The sequence below is a fragment of the Dendrobates tinctorius genome, unplaced genomic scaffold, assembly GCF_039654945.1.
Source record: "Dendrobates tinctorius isolate UK_male_01 unplaced genomic scaffold, ASM3965494v1 ptg000065l, whole genome shotgun sequence".
Classification (NCBI taxonomy): Eukaryota; Metazoa; Chordata; class Amphibia; order Anura; family Dendrobatidae; genus Dendrobates; species Dendrobates tinctorius.
In genome coordinates, this window is record NW_027361733.1 from 26471066 (window position 1) to 26488185 (window position 17120).

Sequence of the window (17120 nt, forward strand, 5' to 3'; positions counted from 1 at the left end):
TGGAGAATTATAATGGCTGGTCAGTTTTAGCATTTAGTGAACTTGGTAAGATAGCAAAACAAAAAACAATTGTGGAATTTCCCTTTTCTGCAATTTCACCGCACTTTGAATTTTTTTCCCATTTTCCAGCACACTATATGACTAAACCAATGGTGTCGTTCCCAAGTACAACTTGTCCTGCAAAAAAACAAGCCTTCACATGGCCATATTGTCGGAGCTGATCAGCCGGCGCGCTCCATGTTTCCGGGTTCCCTCTGCAGTTTATTCAGTAAGCGTTATAGCTTGCCGAACAAGAGGGGACCTGAACAAATTCGCTGATCTCTAGTTAAAATGAACTTTGTTCGTGGGAAAAATCACTCTATGGGTTCATACTCACATGCAAGAAACTCGGACAAGTCTTACATGTCAATACCCGGCACAGCCGCCAGCACTCGGATCGGAGCGTTCAGCTGCATAGAAATCCATGCAGCTGAACGCTCCGATCCGAGCGCCGGCGGCAGTTCCGGGTATTGATGTGTGAGACTTGTCCGAGTTTCTTGCATGTGAGTATGAGCCCTAAGGAGTCAAACCTAATTTAATGGAGCCCCTAAACGTCCATGTTAATTCCCATTCCTCTTGTGTTATGTCCCCTTTGAATCCCATTTTTAACTCTTCTCAGTCGTTGCTTATATCACACAATAAACTGGACGCCAAATGGTCGAACAATTGTAATTTATATGGTTTAAAAATAAAATATGCGAGGGGCATAATTCTCTGGAAGAATCTGCAGACGTGCGAACCGTATGGCATAACCTTATGAACCTCATTACTCCAGGGCGACCGGGTCATGATGATGACAGATCAGGAGGGATGGGGGGCAGACGGGGAGGGATTGTGTGATGAAATAACAAATGACATGTACATAAAATAGTTTTGTTTGCTGTTTTCTTATTGAGAGCTGGCATGGAAGTCAACAGCGGCGGCGGCCCCTATCCAGACTTCTCCTCCCCCTGCTTCTTGTTCTTGCGAACCTCCTCTGCATGAATCTCCTGGAAAGACAAAACCACAGATTATCATACAATAAGACAATCCTCACTAAAGCTGGGGTGGCGAGTTCTAATACTCTCAAAATGGCTTAATGGTAGTCTCTATTCACTGACAGCATGCATAGATTTTCTGGTAATTAGTTTACCATTCTGATTGCTGCCAAGTCGATGCAATTAGAGTAAAAAAAAATTGTGTCTGTGTAATGAAATGTCAGTGATTTGGTGGATACCTTCTCGCGGAGACGCTCCCTGAGAGCTGCCAAGTGGGCATCACGTATCTCCTTGCTCAGCTCCATCTTGTAGTTGAGTTTTTCCTCTGCCATTTTGCTGAAGTTGTTATTGTCTTCTATTGCCCTGTGTAGAACGTCCCGCTCGTGTTCCCTCTTCTCAGCAAGCTGTTTCAGAACATGAGCTTCCTGGGTCTGAGGGAAAAGATGAGTCATATGATAGGAAAAGACCATCTGCAAAATGTATGTAACCGATACCCAGGTTGTACCGGCTGTACATATACAACTATATACAGAAGATGCTCACGTTATGCCAGCATGCTCCATGTAATTGTATCCAGAAGGCGTATGCCTTATACCAGCTGTATATCAATAATTATATACAGAAGATGCCCAGGTTATACCAGCATGTTCCATTTCGCTATATACAGAAGATGTATAACTTATACCAGCTGTACATATATAATTATATACAGAATATACCCAGGTTATACCAGCATGCTCCATTTCGCTATATACAGAAGATGTATAACTTATACCAGGTGTACATATATAATTATACACAGAATATACCCAGGTTATACCAGCATGCTCCATATCACTATATACAGAAGATGTATAACTTATACCAGCTGTACATATATAATTATACACAGAATATACCCAGGTTATACCAGCATGCTCCATATCACTATATACAGAAGATGTATAACTTATACCAGCTGTACATATATAATTATATACATGAGATACCCAGGTTATACCAGCATGCTCCAAATCACTATATACAGAAGATGTCTAACTTATACCAGCTGTACATATATAATTATATACAGGAGATACCCAGGTTATACCAGCATGCTCCATATCACTATATACAGAAGATGTATAACTTATACCAGCTGTACATATATAATTATATACAGGAGATACCCAGGTTATACCAGCAGGCTCCATATCACTATATACAGAAGATGTATAACTAATACCAGCTGTACATATATAATTATATACAGGAGATACCCAGGTTATACCAGCAGGCTCCATATCACTATATACAGAAGATGTATAACTTATACCAGCTGTACATATATAATTATATACAGGAGATACCCAGGTTATACCAGCATGCTCCATATCACTACAGAAGAGGTATAACTCATACCAGCTGTACATATATAATTATATACAGAATATACCCAGGTTATACCAGCATGCTCCATTTCGCTATATACAGAAGATGTATAACTTATACCAGGTGTACATATATAATTATATACAGGAGATTACCAGGTTATACCAGCATGCTCCATACCACTATATACAGAAGATGTATAACTTATACCAGCTGTACATATATAATTATACACAGAATATACCCAGGTTATACCAGCATGCTCCATATCACTATATACAGAAGATGTATAACTTATACCAGCTGTACATATATAATTATATACATGAGATACCCAGGTTATACCAGCATGCTCCAAATCACTATATACAGAAGATGTATAACTTATACCAGCTGTACATATATAATTATATACAGGAGATACCCAGGTTATACCAGCATGCTCCATATCACTATATACAGAAGATGTATAACTTATACCAGCTGTACATATATAATTATATACAGGAGATACCCAGGTTATACCAGCAGGCTCCATATCACTATATACAGAAGATGTATAACTAATACCAGCTGTACATATATAATTATATACAGGAGATACCCAGGTTATACCAGCAGGCTCCATATCACTATATACAGAAGATGTATAACTTATACCAGCTGTACATATATAATTATATACAGGAGATACCCAGGTTATACCAGCAGGCTCCATATCACTATATACAGAAGATGTATAACTTATACCAGCTGTACATAAATAATTATATACAGGAGATACCCAGGTTATACCAGCATGCTCCATATCACTATATACAGAAGATGTATAACTTATACCAGCTGTACATATATAATTATATACAGAATATACAGAGGTTATACCAGCAGGCTCTATATCACTATATACAGAAGATGTATAACTAATACCAGTTATACATATATAATCATATACAGAATATACCCAGGTTATACCAGTAGGCTCCATATCACTATATACAGAAGATGCATAACTTATACCAGCTGTACATATATAATTATATACAGGAGATGCCCAGGTTATACTAGCATGCTCCATATCACTATATACAGAAGATGTATAACTTATACCAGCTGTACATATATAATTATATACAGGAGATACCCAGGTTATATCAGCATGCTCCATATCACTATATACAGAAGATGTATAACTTATACCAGCTGTACATATATAATTATATACAGGAGATACCCAGGTTATACCAGCATGTTCCATATCACTATATACAGAAGATGTATAAATTATACCAGCTGTACATATATAATTGTATACAGGAGATACCCAGGTTATACCAGCATGCTCCATATCACTATATACAATATGTATAACTTATACCAGCTGTACATATATAATTATATACAGAATATACCCAGGTTATACCAGCATGCTCCACATCACTCTATACAAGAGGTCTAACTTCTATCAGCCAGTGGTGGGGTGAAGTGGCACAGGGGCAGTTGTCCAGGTCTCAAAGTGTAAGAAAGTGCCAAATTAGAACCAGATCCCAGCAGTCAACATGATATGCAGCAGCCAAGATGACAATGCTCTCAGCAGAATGAGCTGCCACTGTGTGCACTAATTAATTGTCAGTCTGGATATTTGTTAATTGTTGTGCTGAGCCCCTGATGATTCCAGGCAGCTACACTTATGATGTAACGTGTAGGGATATTTGTGGGGAGGGACATTTAGTCAAAGTTACTGCAGTGAGTTTAAAAAAATATTCAGAATTGAGAGTCCTCAGTGGTTGATACCTTTTAATGGCTAACTGAAAAGATGGTAACACATTGCAAACTTTCTAGACTACTCAGGTCTCTTCATCAGGCATAGACTAATACAAAATCTGAAGAGTCACATATTTATGCACAATACAGCACAGAAAAAATGCAATAGATGAGACAAGTGACGTGAAGCAGAATTATGATTATGGGAGAGGGAGAAACATAAATATTGGACCAGTTCATAGATAAGGAGTCTGGATGTTTTATTGTCCTCTGATTGGGGTCTCCTAATGTGTTGTGATGCCCCCACAAGGTCTTGGAGCAAATTCCTTAATTGATGTAAAAAGACATAAATCCATGCGACACATTCATTCAAGCATTGAGAGTGTCATAAATTTATACTCACAGACTCTTTCTCTCTGACATTTGAAGTTACCTGTCATGATCTGAAGTGATCTGACAGTTTTAAAAGCACAGAGTGAACTTTTTTCCTTTTGGCAAGTTGCCAAGGTGACTTGACTGTCCCTGGTGGTGGTTAGTGGTATCGCACCTTAGGTTTTCAGTTTAAAGTTCTCTGTAATTATAATTCAGGTGTGGGGCTCTATAAATGAGTCTCAGGGTGTGCAATCACGGCTGGTGATATTCATTGATTGATTGATTCTGAGTTTGTGAGAGCCTGGTGGAAGGATGGAGCTGAAGAGGAGTCCTGCGCAGTCAGCCAGAGGAGACGAGTGGCAGCTAATGGTGTCTGCAGGAATTGCTGGCATGGCGTGGAGGAGTCGCAGTTTATGGTGTCGGCGGGAAGTGCGTGCATGGCTTGGTGGAGTGGCGACTATGGAGAGAGTTGCACTCGGCATGCTTGACTTGGTTGCCGAGAGCTGGACTAAAGCATGCTTAGACTCTTGGCAGAGGCTGCCTCATCCTTGGGACTCTGTGACTGGACTGCTGCAACTGGTATTGGACTCTGCTCCAAGGCTGCACTATGGTGTAGGATCCAGGATGGTGATGGATCCGGGTGGAGGAGAAGACGCACGCAGGTGGTGGGGCTCTGTTGCAGGAGCATAAGCAAAGAGCATAAAGCTAAGTGGTGTTTCCCCTGTATTGTTTTCTTTCCTTTTGTGTCTCTAGTGCAGTGGTGGGATTAGTCTCCGCACCGACCAATTCCCTAGTGAGGGTTTAGGGTCAGGGCGAGCAAGGGTTTAAGGTACGCGTGCGGCGACAGGTGCGGAGCCTGTATAGGGAATGTGAGGAGTGCAGGGACACTGGCTCAGCGGAGTGCAGGAGGTCTCCATGTCCCCATTCCCTATCGCAGGGCCCACCATTGTTAATGTTTCCCAGGTTCCCCCTTATTATTTAAATTCGCCATACTGGAGGCGGGGTTTCCAGAATGTATTTATAACGTGTAATACCTAAATTCGCCAGGTGGAGGCGGCGTATCCATCTGCACGTATTATTATTTAAATTCGCCCCACTGGAGGCGCTGTATCCTGGGTCACGTGTGTTATGGGTTCGCCTTGCGGTGACCGCTGCGTCCAGACACACGTTGCCATGACATTACCTTTCAATACCAGTAATTTCATATCCCTGGTGTTGTGGTCCAGCATGCAAAAATGTTTTGCCACAGGTAGATCCATTCTTTTTTCTCTTATTGTGTGACGATGACCATTCATCCTTGTTCTAAGCTTTTGCCCTGTCTCCCCCACATACAGACCCCCAGTTGGACATTTAGTACAAATAATTAAGTACACCACATTAGATGTAGTGCAGCTGAAAGTACCTGGGATCTTGTAGTCCTGATGTGAATTGGGGATCTTTATCTTGTCCGTGGTCATTATAGATGGACAGGTTTTACATTTTTTCTGGTTGCAAGGAAAGGTTCCTGCAGCTGTTGTAGAGGACAGGGAGCTTCTGAAAATGATGCTTCTTAGATTTGGGGGCTGCCTAATGCAAAGTAGTGAGGGGTCTGGAAAAATGGATTGTAGTCGGGCATCTTTTTGTAGTAAAGGTTGTAATTTCCGTGCAGCTCCCCTTAGCACTTCCAGATTTGGGTTGTAGGTGACTACTAGAGGCACCCGGTTATTTTCTTCTTTAGCTTTGTAATGTAGCAGGTGATTCCTTGACATTCTGCTGGCTCTTGTAATTTGGTTTTCAATTGTTCTTGGATGGTAGCCCTGATTCAAAAAGGTCTTTTTGAGGCAACCAAGGTGTTTGTCTCTATCCATGGGGTTGGAACATATACGATTGTATCTGATGGCTTGACTATAGATAAGAGTTCGTTATGTGTTTTGGATGGCTTGACTATAGATAAGAGTTCTTTATGTGTTTTGGATGGAAACTGTCCCATTTAAGGTATGCTGGACGATCGATTGGCTTCTGATACAGGGATGTCTCTATTTCATTGTTTTTTAGCTTAATGATGGTGTCCAAAAAGTTAATCTCAGTGCTAGAGTAGTTGAGTGTTAAATTGATGGTGGGATGAAATTGATTAAACTGTTCGTGGAACGTCTTTAGCTGTTGCTCAGACTCCGTCCAGATGATTAAAATATCATCAATGAAGCGGTAGTAGGCCAGGGGCCTGATGGGGCATGAGGACAAAAGAGGGATTTTGGGTTCTTACCGTAAAATCTCTTTCTTGGAGCCTTCATTGGGGGACACAGATAACCATGGGTGTATGCTGCTGCTGCTAGGAGGCTGACACTATGCAAAACAAGAAACTTAGCTCCTCCCCGGCAGTATACACCCACCGACAGGCTCCAAGCACCTCAGTTGGTGAAAAAAGCAGTAGGAGAAGCAACCAAAAACCATAAACATATGTACCAACTCAACAAGGGACTCTCAGACCCAACACGGTACTACTTAAACAGGGAGGGTGCTGTGTCCCCCAATGAAGGCTCCAAGAAAGAGATTTTACGGTAAGAACCCAAAATCCCTCTTTCTTTATCGCCTTATTGGGGGACACAGATAACCATGGGACGTTCCAAAGCAGTCCCGAGGGTGGGAACCACAATAAAGGAATGAAATAAGGAAGGGCTTAGGTCGGTCGATGCGCCACCGCCGCCTGCAGAACCTTCCTACCAAGAGCTGCATCAGACGAGGCCTGGGTATGAACCCTGTAGAACCTCGCAAAGGTGTGCAAAGATGACCAGGTCGCGGCCCTGCAGAGTTGTAAGGCCGAAGCCTGGTGCCGCACAGCCCAAGAAGCCCCTACAGCCCGGGTGGAGTGGGCCGTTTCTCCTGAAGACGGTAGGCCTCCAGGATGGTAGACCGAATCCAACGCGCAATTGTGGATTTGGAAGCCGGAAGACCTTTCCAGCGACCCTCAGAAATGACAAACAAGGAATCAGATTGGCGAAAGGAAGCGGTCCTGGCAAGGTAAACACGCAAGACTCTCACTACATCCAGTTTGTGGAGTGACTTTTCCAGAGGATGAGCAGGCGCAGGACAAAACGATGGAAGGACGATATCTTCGATAATGTGAAAGGGAGATACCACTTTCGGAAGGAAAGAAGGAACTGTCCTGAGAACGACCTTATCTTGGTGGAGGATAAGGTACGGAGAACGACAGGATAAGGCCGCCAGCTCAGAAACTCTCCTGATGGATGTAATGGCGATTAGAAAAGCCACCTTCCATGAAAGAAAAGACAGAGGGATATCCTGGATTGGCTCGAACGGCACCTTCTGGAGAGCGCCAAGAACAAGATTGAGATTCCATGGATCTATCGGAGAACGATGAGGAGGAGCCACATGGGCGACTCCTTGGAGAAAAGTCTTCACTTGCGGTAAGGAAGCTAGATCCTTCTGGAAGAGGATTGCTAGGGCAGACACCTGGCCTTTGAGGGTACTGAGGGATAGGCCCGCATCCAAACCGGATTGGAGGAAACCAAGAATGGGGGAATGGAGAATGATAGTGGAAAAACATCGTGCTCGTCACACCAACGAAAAAAGGCCTTCCAGTACCTATGGCAAATGCTGGAGGAAGCCGGCTTCCGAGCCTTAATCAAGGTCTGAATGACCCGGTCGGAAAACCCTGATTCCCTCAGAATCGCGGCCTCAACGGCCATGCCGTTAAACTCAGAGACTGAGAACTCTGGTGGTAAAGGGGGCCTTGCGAGAGAAGATCTGGACGGTCTGGAAGCCTCCAGGGGACGTCCGCGAGCATGTTCACCGACGCTGCGTACCAAGGGCGTCTCGGCCAGTCTGGAGCCACTAAGATGACTGGGATGCCCTCTGACTTTATCTTTTTGACCACTCTTGGGATCAGGGCAAGCAGAGGAAACAGGTAAGGTAGTTGGAACTGGGACCACGGAATTACTAGGGCGTCGTAACCGACGGCTAAAGGATCCCTGGACCTGGCTACAAAGTGAGGAACCTTGTTGTTCATCCGAGATGCCATGAGATCGACGTCCGGGGTGCCCCAACGCTGGCATACAGTGGGGCAAAAAAGTATTTAGTCAGTCAGCAATAGTGCAAGTTCCACCACTTAAAAAGATGAGAGGCATCTGTAATTTACATCATAGGTACACCTCAACTATGGGAGACAAACTGAGAAAAAAAAATCCAGAAAATCACATTGTCTGTTTTTTTTTCATTTTATTTGCATATTATGGTGGAAAATAAGTATTTGGTCAGAAACAAAATTTCATCTCAATACTTTGTGATACATCCTTTGTTGGCAATGACAGAGGTCAAACGTTTTCTGTAAGTCTTCACAAGGTTGCCACACACTGTTGTTGGTATGTTGGCCCATTCCTCCATGCAGATCTCCTCTAGAGCAGTGATGTTTTTGGCTTTTCGCTTGGCAACACGGACTTTCAACTCCCTCCAAAGGTTTTCTATAGGGTTGAGATCTGGAGACTGGCTAGGCCACTCCAGGACCTTGAAATGCTTCTTACGAAGCCACTCCTTCGTTGCCCTGGCGGTGTGCTTTGGATCATTGTCATGTTGAAAGACCCAGCCACGTTTCATCTTCAATGCCCTTGCTGATGGAAGGAGGTTTGCACTCAAAATCTCACGATACATGGCCCCATTCATTCTTTCATGTACCCGGATCAGTTGTCCTGGCCCCTTTGCAGAGAAACAGCCCCAAAGCATGATGTTTCCACCACCATGCTTTACAGTAGGTATGGTGTTTGATGGATGCAACTCAGTATTCTTTTTCCTCCAAACACGACAAGTTGTGTTTCTACCAAACAGTTCCAGTTTGGTTTCATCAGACCATAGGACATTCTCCCAAAACTCCTCTGGATCATCCAAATGCTCTCTAGCAAACTTCAGACGGGCCCGGACATGTACAGGCTTAAGCAGTGGGACATGTCTGGCACTGCAGGATCTGAGTCCATGGTGGCGTAGTGTGTTACTTATGGTAGGCCTTGTTACATTGGTCCAAGCTCTCTGCAGTTCATTCACTAGGTCCCCCAGCGTGGTTCTGGGATTTTTGCTCACCGTTCTTGTGATCATTCTGACCCCACGGGGTGGGATTTTGCGTGGAGCACCAGATCGAGGGAAATTATCAGTGGTCTTGTATGTCTTCCATTTTCTAATTATTGCTCCCACAGTTGATTTCTTCACTCCAAGCTGGTTGGCTATTGCAGATTCAGTCTTCCCAGCCTGGTGCAGGGCTACAATTTTGTTTCTGGTGTCCTTTGACAGCTCTTTGGTCTTCACCATAGTGGAGTTTGGAGTCAGACTGTTTGAGGGTGTGCACAGGTGTCTTTTTATACTGATAACAAGTTTAAACAGGTGCCATTACTACAGGTAATGAGTGGAGGAAAGAGGAGACTCTTAAAGAAGAAGTTACAGGTCTGTGAGAGCCAGAAATCTTGATTGCTTGTTTCTGACCAAATACTTATTTTCCACCATAATATGCAAATAAAATGAAAAAAAAAAACAGACAATGTGATTTTCTGGATTTTTTTTCTCAGTTTGTCTCCCATAGTTGAGGTCTACCTATGATGTAAATTACAGACGCCTCTCATCTTTTTAAGTGGTGGAACTTGCACTATTGCTGACTGACTAAATACTTTTTTGCCCCACTGTATCTGACTGAAGACTGTGGGATGAAGGGACCATTCGCCTGACGCTAGACCTTGGCGACTCAAGAAGTCGGCTGCCCAGTTTTCCACCCCTGGAATGTGAACGGCGGAAATCGCCGGCACGTGACGCTCTGCCCAACGGAGTATCCTTGCCACTTCTGACATCACCTGCCTGCTGCGAGTACCGCCCTGGTGGTTTATGTACGCCACGGCCGTGGCGTTGTCTGACTGAATGCGGACCGGTTTGCCTACGAGAAGATGCTGCCAACGAAGGAGAGCGAGGAAGATTGCCCTGATCTCTAGAAGGTTGATGGGCAGAAGAGTCTCCTGGGCGTTCCAACGCCCTTGGGCCGTTCTCTGATAGTAGACCGCCCCCCATCCTAGGAGACTGGCATCGGTGGTGATGACCTGCCACCGAGGCGGGAGAAAGGATCTTCCGCGGAGAACTGACGCCGGCAACGTCCACCAAGTCAGCGATTGTCTGACTCTGAGCGGAAGAAGAATGGGGCGATCCAGAGAAAACGAGGTCTTGTCCCAGACTGACAGGAGGAACAGTTGGAGAGGGCGAGAGTGGAATTGTGCAAAGGGCACTGCTTCCATAGAGGCTATCATCTTCCCCAGGACTCTCATGCAGGACCGAAGGGACATGATCCTCGAGCGTTGAAGGGACTGGATCCCCTTGCGAAGGGTTGAAAACTTGTCCCTCGGTAGAAACACTCGGGCTAGATTCATATCGAACTCCATGCCCAAAAAGGTCAGACGCTGGGTAGGGCGCAGAGTGGACTTGTCCTTGTTGACTATCCATCCGAGGCGTCTGAGGGCATCCAAGGTTATGTGAAGACTGTGAAGACAGTCTTGGCGGGACGAGCCCTTGATCAGGAGATCGTCCAGGTAAGGGATGATAAAAATCCCTCTGGATCGAAGGATGGCCATGACTGTTGCCATCACCTTCGTAAAGACACGAGGGGCGGAGGCTAGGCCGAAGGGAAGGGCCGCAAACTGATAGTGATTGTTCTGAATCGCAAAGCAGAGGTATCTCTGATGCCGCAGAGAAATGGGGATGTGGAGGTAGGCATCCTGTATGTCCACCGAGCAGAGAAACTCTCCAGGCTCCATCGAGGCTATTACCGAACGCAGAGACTCCATCTTGAAGTGGCAGATCTTCACGTGGCGATTGAGCAGCTTGAGGTCCAAAATTGGACGAAGAGAACCGTCCTTTTTCGGGACTACGAAGAGATTCGAGTAGAACTCTAAAAACCGTTCGTTTGTAGGAACGGGAACGATGACCCCGGCGGAAAGGAGAGAGGAGACGGCCTGAAGAAACCCTGGAACCTGTGATAGCTGTCTTGGGGATCGAGACAGACAGAAACGACTGTTTGGGAGGGAAGAAAACTCGATTTTGTATCCGGATGTGATGATTTCCCTGACCCAAGCGTCGTTGACAACGGATAGCCACGCGCCCCTGAAAAAGGAAAGTCTGCCTCCCACCCTGGAAAGCTTTCCAGGTGGGGGTGACCCGTCACTTAGATGAAAACCTTCCGGATCGAGAGCCTGAGGACCTGGAAGGCTGACCTCTGGATCTCCAGCAAGGGGCCGGCTTATAAGATGGCTTTCTCCGCGGTCCCTGAAAGCAGTGTTCCGGTCCTGCTGGGATGAACCTTCTGCGGGAGAGAAGGGGCGAAAGGACCGAAAAGGCTGAGAAACCTTCCTGTTAAAGAACCTCTTAGGGCGGGTCTGGGAAAGGGAAGTGCTCTTTCCACCAGTGGCATCCCAGATTATCTGATCCAGCTTGGCGCCAAAGAGCATAGTACCGTGAAATGCCAGGTTGGTGAGCGACTTCTTTGAGGTGGTATCCGCATTCCAAGACTTCAACCAAAGGATGCGGCGTACGGCCACAATGTTGCTGTTAGCTCTAGCTACGTACCCTGCCGCGTCCAAGGAGGCGGCCAAAAGGTACTTGCCTGCATGATTAATTTGGTCTGCTAAATCTGCCAGCTCGTCCTGAGGAGCTGCCGCTGAAATGCCCCTGCGCAGAATTTTTGCCCAAGCCGAAATGACTTTCGCCACCCAAGCGGATGCGAAGATAGGACAGAGGGATGCGCCGGATGCCTCAAAGATTGACTTAGCCAACGACTCTATTTGCCTGTCTGATGGGTCCTTAAGAGAAGCTCCATCCGGAAGGGAAAGAACCGTCTTAGAGGAAATACGAGAGACTGGTGGATCTACCTCGGGAGCCTTGGTCCATTTCGTGACTAGATCCGCATCGAAGGGATAAAGTACATCTAAGTACTTGCGGCCTGAAAAACGTTTCTCAGGATGTTGCCAGTGATTGGCTAAGGAAGTGTCGAAATCCTTGTTATTAGGAAAGGTTCGAGGCCTCGCTTTCTTAAGGGAAACAGAGCATTCCTGAGGGGGGGCCTTATCCTCCTTTATCTTGAGTGTTTGGTATATAGCCGATATGAGACTATCTACCATATCCCGAAATCTAGCTATATTGTCCGCCTCGGAGTCTGATCCAGATTGTGAATCTTTGTCTGACCCAGGATCGTCTGCCGATGAGGGAGACGAGGAGCGTAGCCTGAGAGAAGCGGAGGGACCCTGCGAACTGGAAGAAGAGCCAGACAGGACCCGCTTCCTAGAGCCCCTACCTGGTCTGTCCGTCTGAGGGTCACGGTCCGGTGCTGTCGACTCACTATGAGAGGCGGTCGGTGCACAGGTGACTGCAGATAACTGAGGTAACCGCTCTAAGACCTGGACCAGCGATTGAGACACTTTTGTCAGATCAGAAACTGACTGAGACATCGCCACAGCCCATTCAGGGGGTGGGGTGGTCTCCACCCGGGGTTCGGAGTGCTCCTGAGGGGCAGACATGGCGGAAGGGCTGCAAGACGGGCAGAGGGGAGACGACTGACCCGAAGCCCACTTCTTTTTACAGCGCGCGCAGGCGTAGTGAGTAGCGGTGGGTCTGGAGCAGAAGGCCCTTGCCGGGTTGGGCATAAGTCTCAGTGGTAGAAACACTACCTGAAAGAAACTGCGGGGGGGAGCTAAGTTAAGCGTCAGGGAGAGTCAGAGTCGAGCCTACCGAGGTTCAGAAGCAGACACACTAGCGTTGTGGCCCCCAAGCAAAAATCCAGAGAGAAGGAGGAAGAAGCTCTGGAAATCCAGGAAGAAAACGCTGGCGGTGGACGGAGCTTAGCCCCCGCACTGCGCGATTGGCTGAGACCCGGGGAGGGGGCGTGGTTAATGACACGCTGACAGGGCTAAAGAGAAAGGAGCCCTGAGATAGGCTGTAGAAGCGCGCGAAGAAAGCGCGCGCACAGGGAGAGGGAGGACCTCTTTGAAAATGAAAGTGAAAGTGCTCCCTCTGCTTTCACTAGCGACGGCGTGCCCGGGATGCCTACTACCGCAGTTAAAGGAGAACTCACTCTGGGCTGAATACTGAGGACAGGGGACGCAGACCGAGGCAGCGCCCCCCCCGGCGGAACCCCCCCGCGACAGGAGGGCCGCGCGTCAGAGCGCCGTGTCAAAAGGAGGAGTGAGGTACTCGCTGTACTTGATTGCAGAAGTCCTTGATAGGTCTATGAGAGCGGGGCTGAAGGGAACATTCAGAAGCTTACCTGATGTCCCTGACGAGGCTGACCGCAGGGGCCCACGATAGAGCGCAGGCCGCTGGGAGAGGCGATCCTCAGTACCCGCACCATCCGTATGGTGCAGAAGACGACTCCAACCCCAGTGTCAGGGGAAACGTCACCGCTGGCGACCGCCGTCTTCCTCTCACCCTGTCCTAGGAGAGGGATGAGGAGGGGAATCGGCTAGAATCGTCCATCCATGGCCCCTAGCACCCGAGGGTGATAGGGGAAGGTCCTGCCTGCGGACCTGAGAGTTGCGATGTGGGCAATACCACATTGCTCGCTCAGCCGCATTAAAAGGAAAAGCAGGATGAACTCACATCCCGTTTCCTGATGCTGTATCTGGAAAATAAAGGGGAAAACATTAAAAAACACAACAAAAACCTGAAAAGAAAATGATTAAATGCGGATCTGGGGAGATCCCGGTCCGCCTCCTACAGACACTAAGCACAAACTGGGGTGCTTGGTGCCTGTCGGTGGGTGTATACTGCCGGGGAGGAGCTAAGTTTCTTGTTTTGCATAGTGTTAGCCTCCTAGCAGCAGCAGCATACACCCATGGTTATCTGTGTCCCCCAATAAGGTGATAAATCAAGCTTGGCCATGAAAAGATTTGCATACTGTGGAGCCATTTGACTTCCCATAGCTGTGCCAGTCTCCTGTAGATAGATCTTGTTGTCAAATTCAAAGTAATTGTGGGTGAGGATGAATTTTATAAGTTTCACCACAGCATCAGCATCAGTCCCTGTGTTTTCCATGAAGAATTTGCAGGCATTTAATCCATCTTGGTGTGGGATATTAGAGTACAAAGATTCCACATCCATGGTGGCCAGTGAGTTTAGTGTTTCTTCTCTTTGTGCTGCTCTTATCTATCAGGCCTTCCTCTCCTTTCTGCTGTCTAGCTATAGGCTTTATCAGTCTAAATGGCTGTGACTAATATCTAATTAGCTTGTGATTACCCAGAGAGGTAGGAACAATATTCTATATCTACAGCTATGACAGGGAGCTATATCTGATGTAAAGCGCTGAGGAATTAATGCCGCTACAGAAGTGAATAATATAAATCCTCCTGTCCCAATTATTCTCAGTTACATTTTTCATGTATGATCATGCTGGTCAGATTTTAGAATAATAAAAGTTAAGTTTTATCTACTTTAGAGACCCCCCCATTTAATATATAATGAATCGTTATTTCCTGTTTTGGGTGCAATTTCTTTATACCGCTGTCAGTAGTGACATTCCCCTTGTGTAGACTGTAGCAGCCGATGAATAAAACTCATCTCCTCTGCTGCGCACTGCATAAGTGGTGGCCGAGATGACGGAAGCTGAGCAGCTAATGAATGAAGATGGTATTGGCTTTTACGTTTTTACACTTATTACAACCTTTACTAGGGTTAGAGGCTGGCATAGTGCTAGGGTTACGGCTCAGGATGGGTAATAAAATAATTACTTACAAAAATGTAATAGAAAGTAAAAATGTTTACAATATTTAGCTTTCTCATTTTTTTAATGTTATGTCTGATTACATCTAAAAGAAAACAAAACTAGATAGTCAAAGTGTAAACTAAAATGACATCAATAATTTCCTGAACATACAATACATGTGGTTGGAGGTTAGGGGGGTTAGTAGTTGACAATTGGAAGGGAAGAATATTTAGAATTGAGAGTCCTCAGTGGTTGATACCTTTTAATGACTAACTGAAAAGATGGTAACAAATTGCAAGCTTTTGAGACTACTCAGGTCTCTTCATCAGGCATAGACTAATACAACATCTGAAGAGACCTGAAGTCTAGCCTGATGAAGAGACCTGAGTAGTCTCGAAAGGTTGCAATTTGTTACCATCTTTTCAGTTAGTCATTAAAAAGGTATCAACCACTGAGGACTCTCAATTCTGAATATTCTTCTATCTACTGGCTAACACGGTACAAAGATATATATCTTTTCCTGTATTGGAAGGGATTCAGGGAGTGCTAACAGGGACATGTTAGGGGTGCAAAATAGTTTCCTTGGCCCAGGTGCTGGCAATCCATACTACCCCATTATATTATTATATAGCAGAACATGCCTGGCATATTGCAGTGTGGCACAACCTGGGCACCTTCCTAAAACTACAGAAGAGAACAAATATAGTTAGGACATCTATAAAGTTACCCTTCTCCTCTCTTCAGCAGCCTCCAGCCTCTTCTGCAGTTCTTCCAAGGAAACCTCCCTCTTCCTAGGAGAGATGGCCAGTGGAGGACCATCGGGGGACAAGTCTGAAGGAGATTTCAAGATCACCTCAAAGCTCTGCCCTGACGACCTTTTATTCAGCTGCTTCACCTCCATGTCTATGGACACATAAAGACCATTATCATTATCAAGACACTAGAATAGACTTCCTCAGGATGGATATAGGAGGTTTTCGGACCTTCATATTCGGTGATTGTCTTGGGATGAGGCTGCGAGTAAAAGCAGGAGCAGATCAGGGACAGCATAGACAGCTCCTTCATTTTCTCTTTGTAGGCTGCAAGAGAGAATAAATGACTCAATGAAGAATCCCTTTAAAAAATCATTCATTGCTCACTGGTATTTCACACCACTAAGAGCCTCCCTCTTCATTTGGTATATCAGCTACAGACCTATCACCCCCTGAAGAATCCGCATAATGAGATGAAATGTGTTCGCAACATTTTTTTGTATCTATATAATTGCCTTGTAATGTTTTAATTTCCTGTTCTGTCCAGATGTCACCGTATCCCAGAATTGCAAGTGGAGGAAGTTCACCGACCGCCATATTGGGACACCCAAGTGATGGGTGTCTCAATATGAAAACTGCTGCTGGTACCAACCTATTGTTTAGTACCACCAGCGGAACACCGTCACACCACACACACACACACACTCTATACGCACCACACACACACACACACTCACACATTCACAGTCACACCCACACACTCACATTCACCCTCACACTCTCTCACACTTACACTCACGCAGCCTCTTGCGCGGTACCACCAGCGGAACACCGTCGCAGTGCGCCTGCGCACATTCCGTGAAGTTGCAGTGAATCATTCAGCTGATCCCGGCGGCAGATGTGCGACGTGTCTACAGGCAGAGGAAGCTAGTCACATTAAAGGGGTTTTCCCACGAACGAAAGTTAATTTTAAAAATTGTCTGTGTCTGACGGAGCATACCACATCTCCTTTGCAGGGGAGGAAGCAAAAGACAATACTGACATATATTTCACTGACTGTTTTTAAACAATATCTTACCTCACAAAATGTATACTCTGCGATCTCCTGCTGTAATGTCAGTATTGTCTTTTGCTTCC

At 45.8% G+C, this 17120-nt stretch overlaps 1 protein-coding gene across 1 annotated transcript in view; it reads right to left on the reverse strand.

Annotated features, from left to right (window-relative positions):
* Positions 1 to 694: 694 nt before the first annotated feature.
* STMN3 (stathmin 3) overlaps positions 695 to 17120 on the reverse strand; it is a 28524-nt gene continuing 12098 nt past the window's right edge. The window contains 5 exon segments of the mRNA XM_073580808.1: positions 695 to 989; positions 992 to 1028; positions 1256 to 1447; positions 15959 to 16134; positions 16215 to 16310. Of these exon segments, the coding sequence (XP_073436909.1) occupies positions 928 to 989; positions 992 to 1028; positions 1256 to 1447; positions 15959 to 16134; positions 16215 to 16310 (563 nt within the window). The 3' untranslated portion in view covers positions 695 to 927.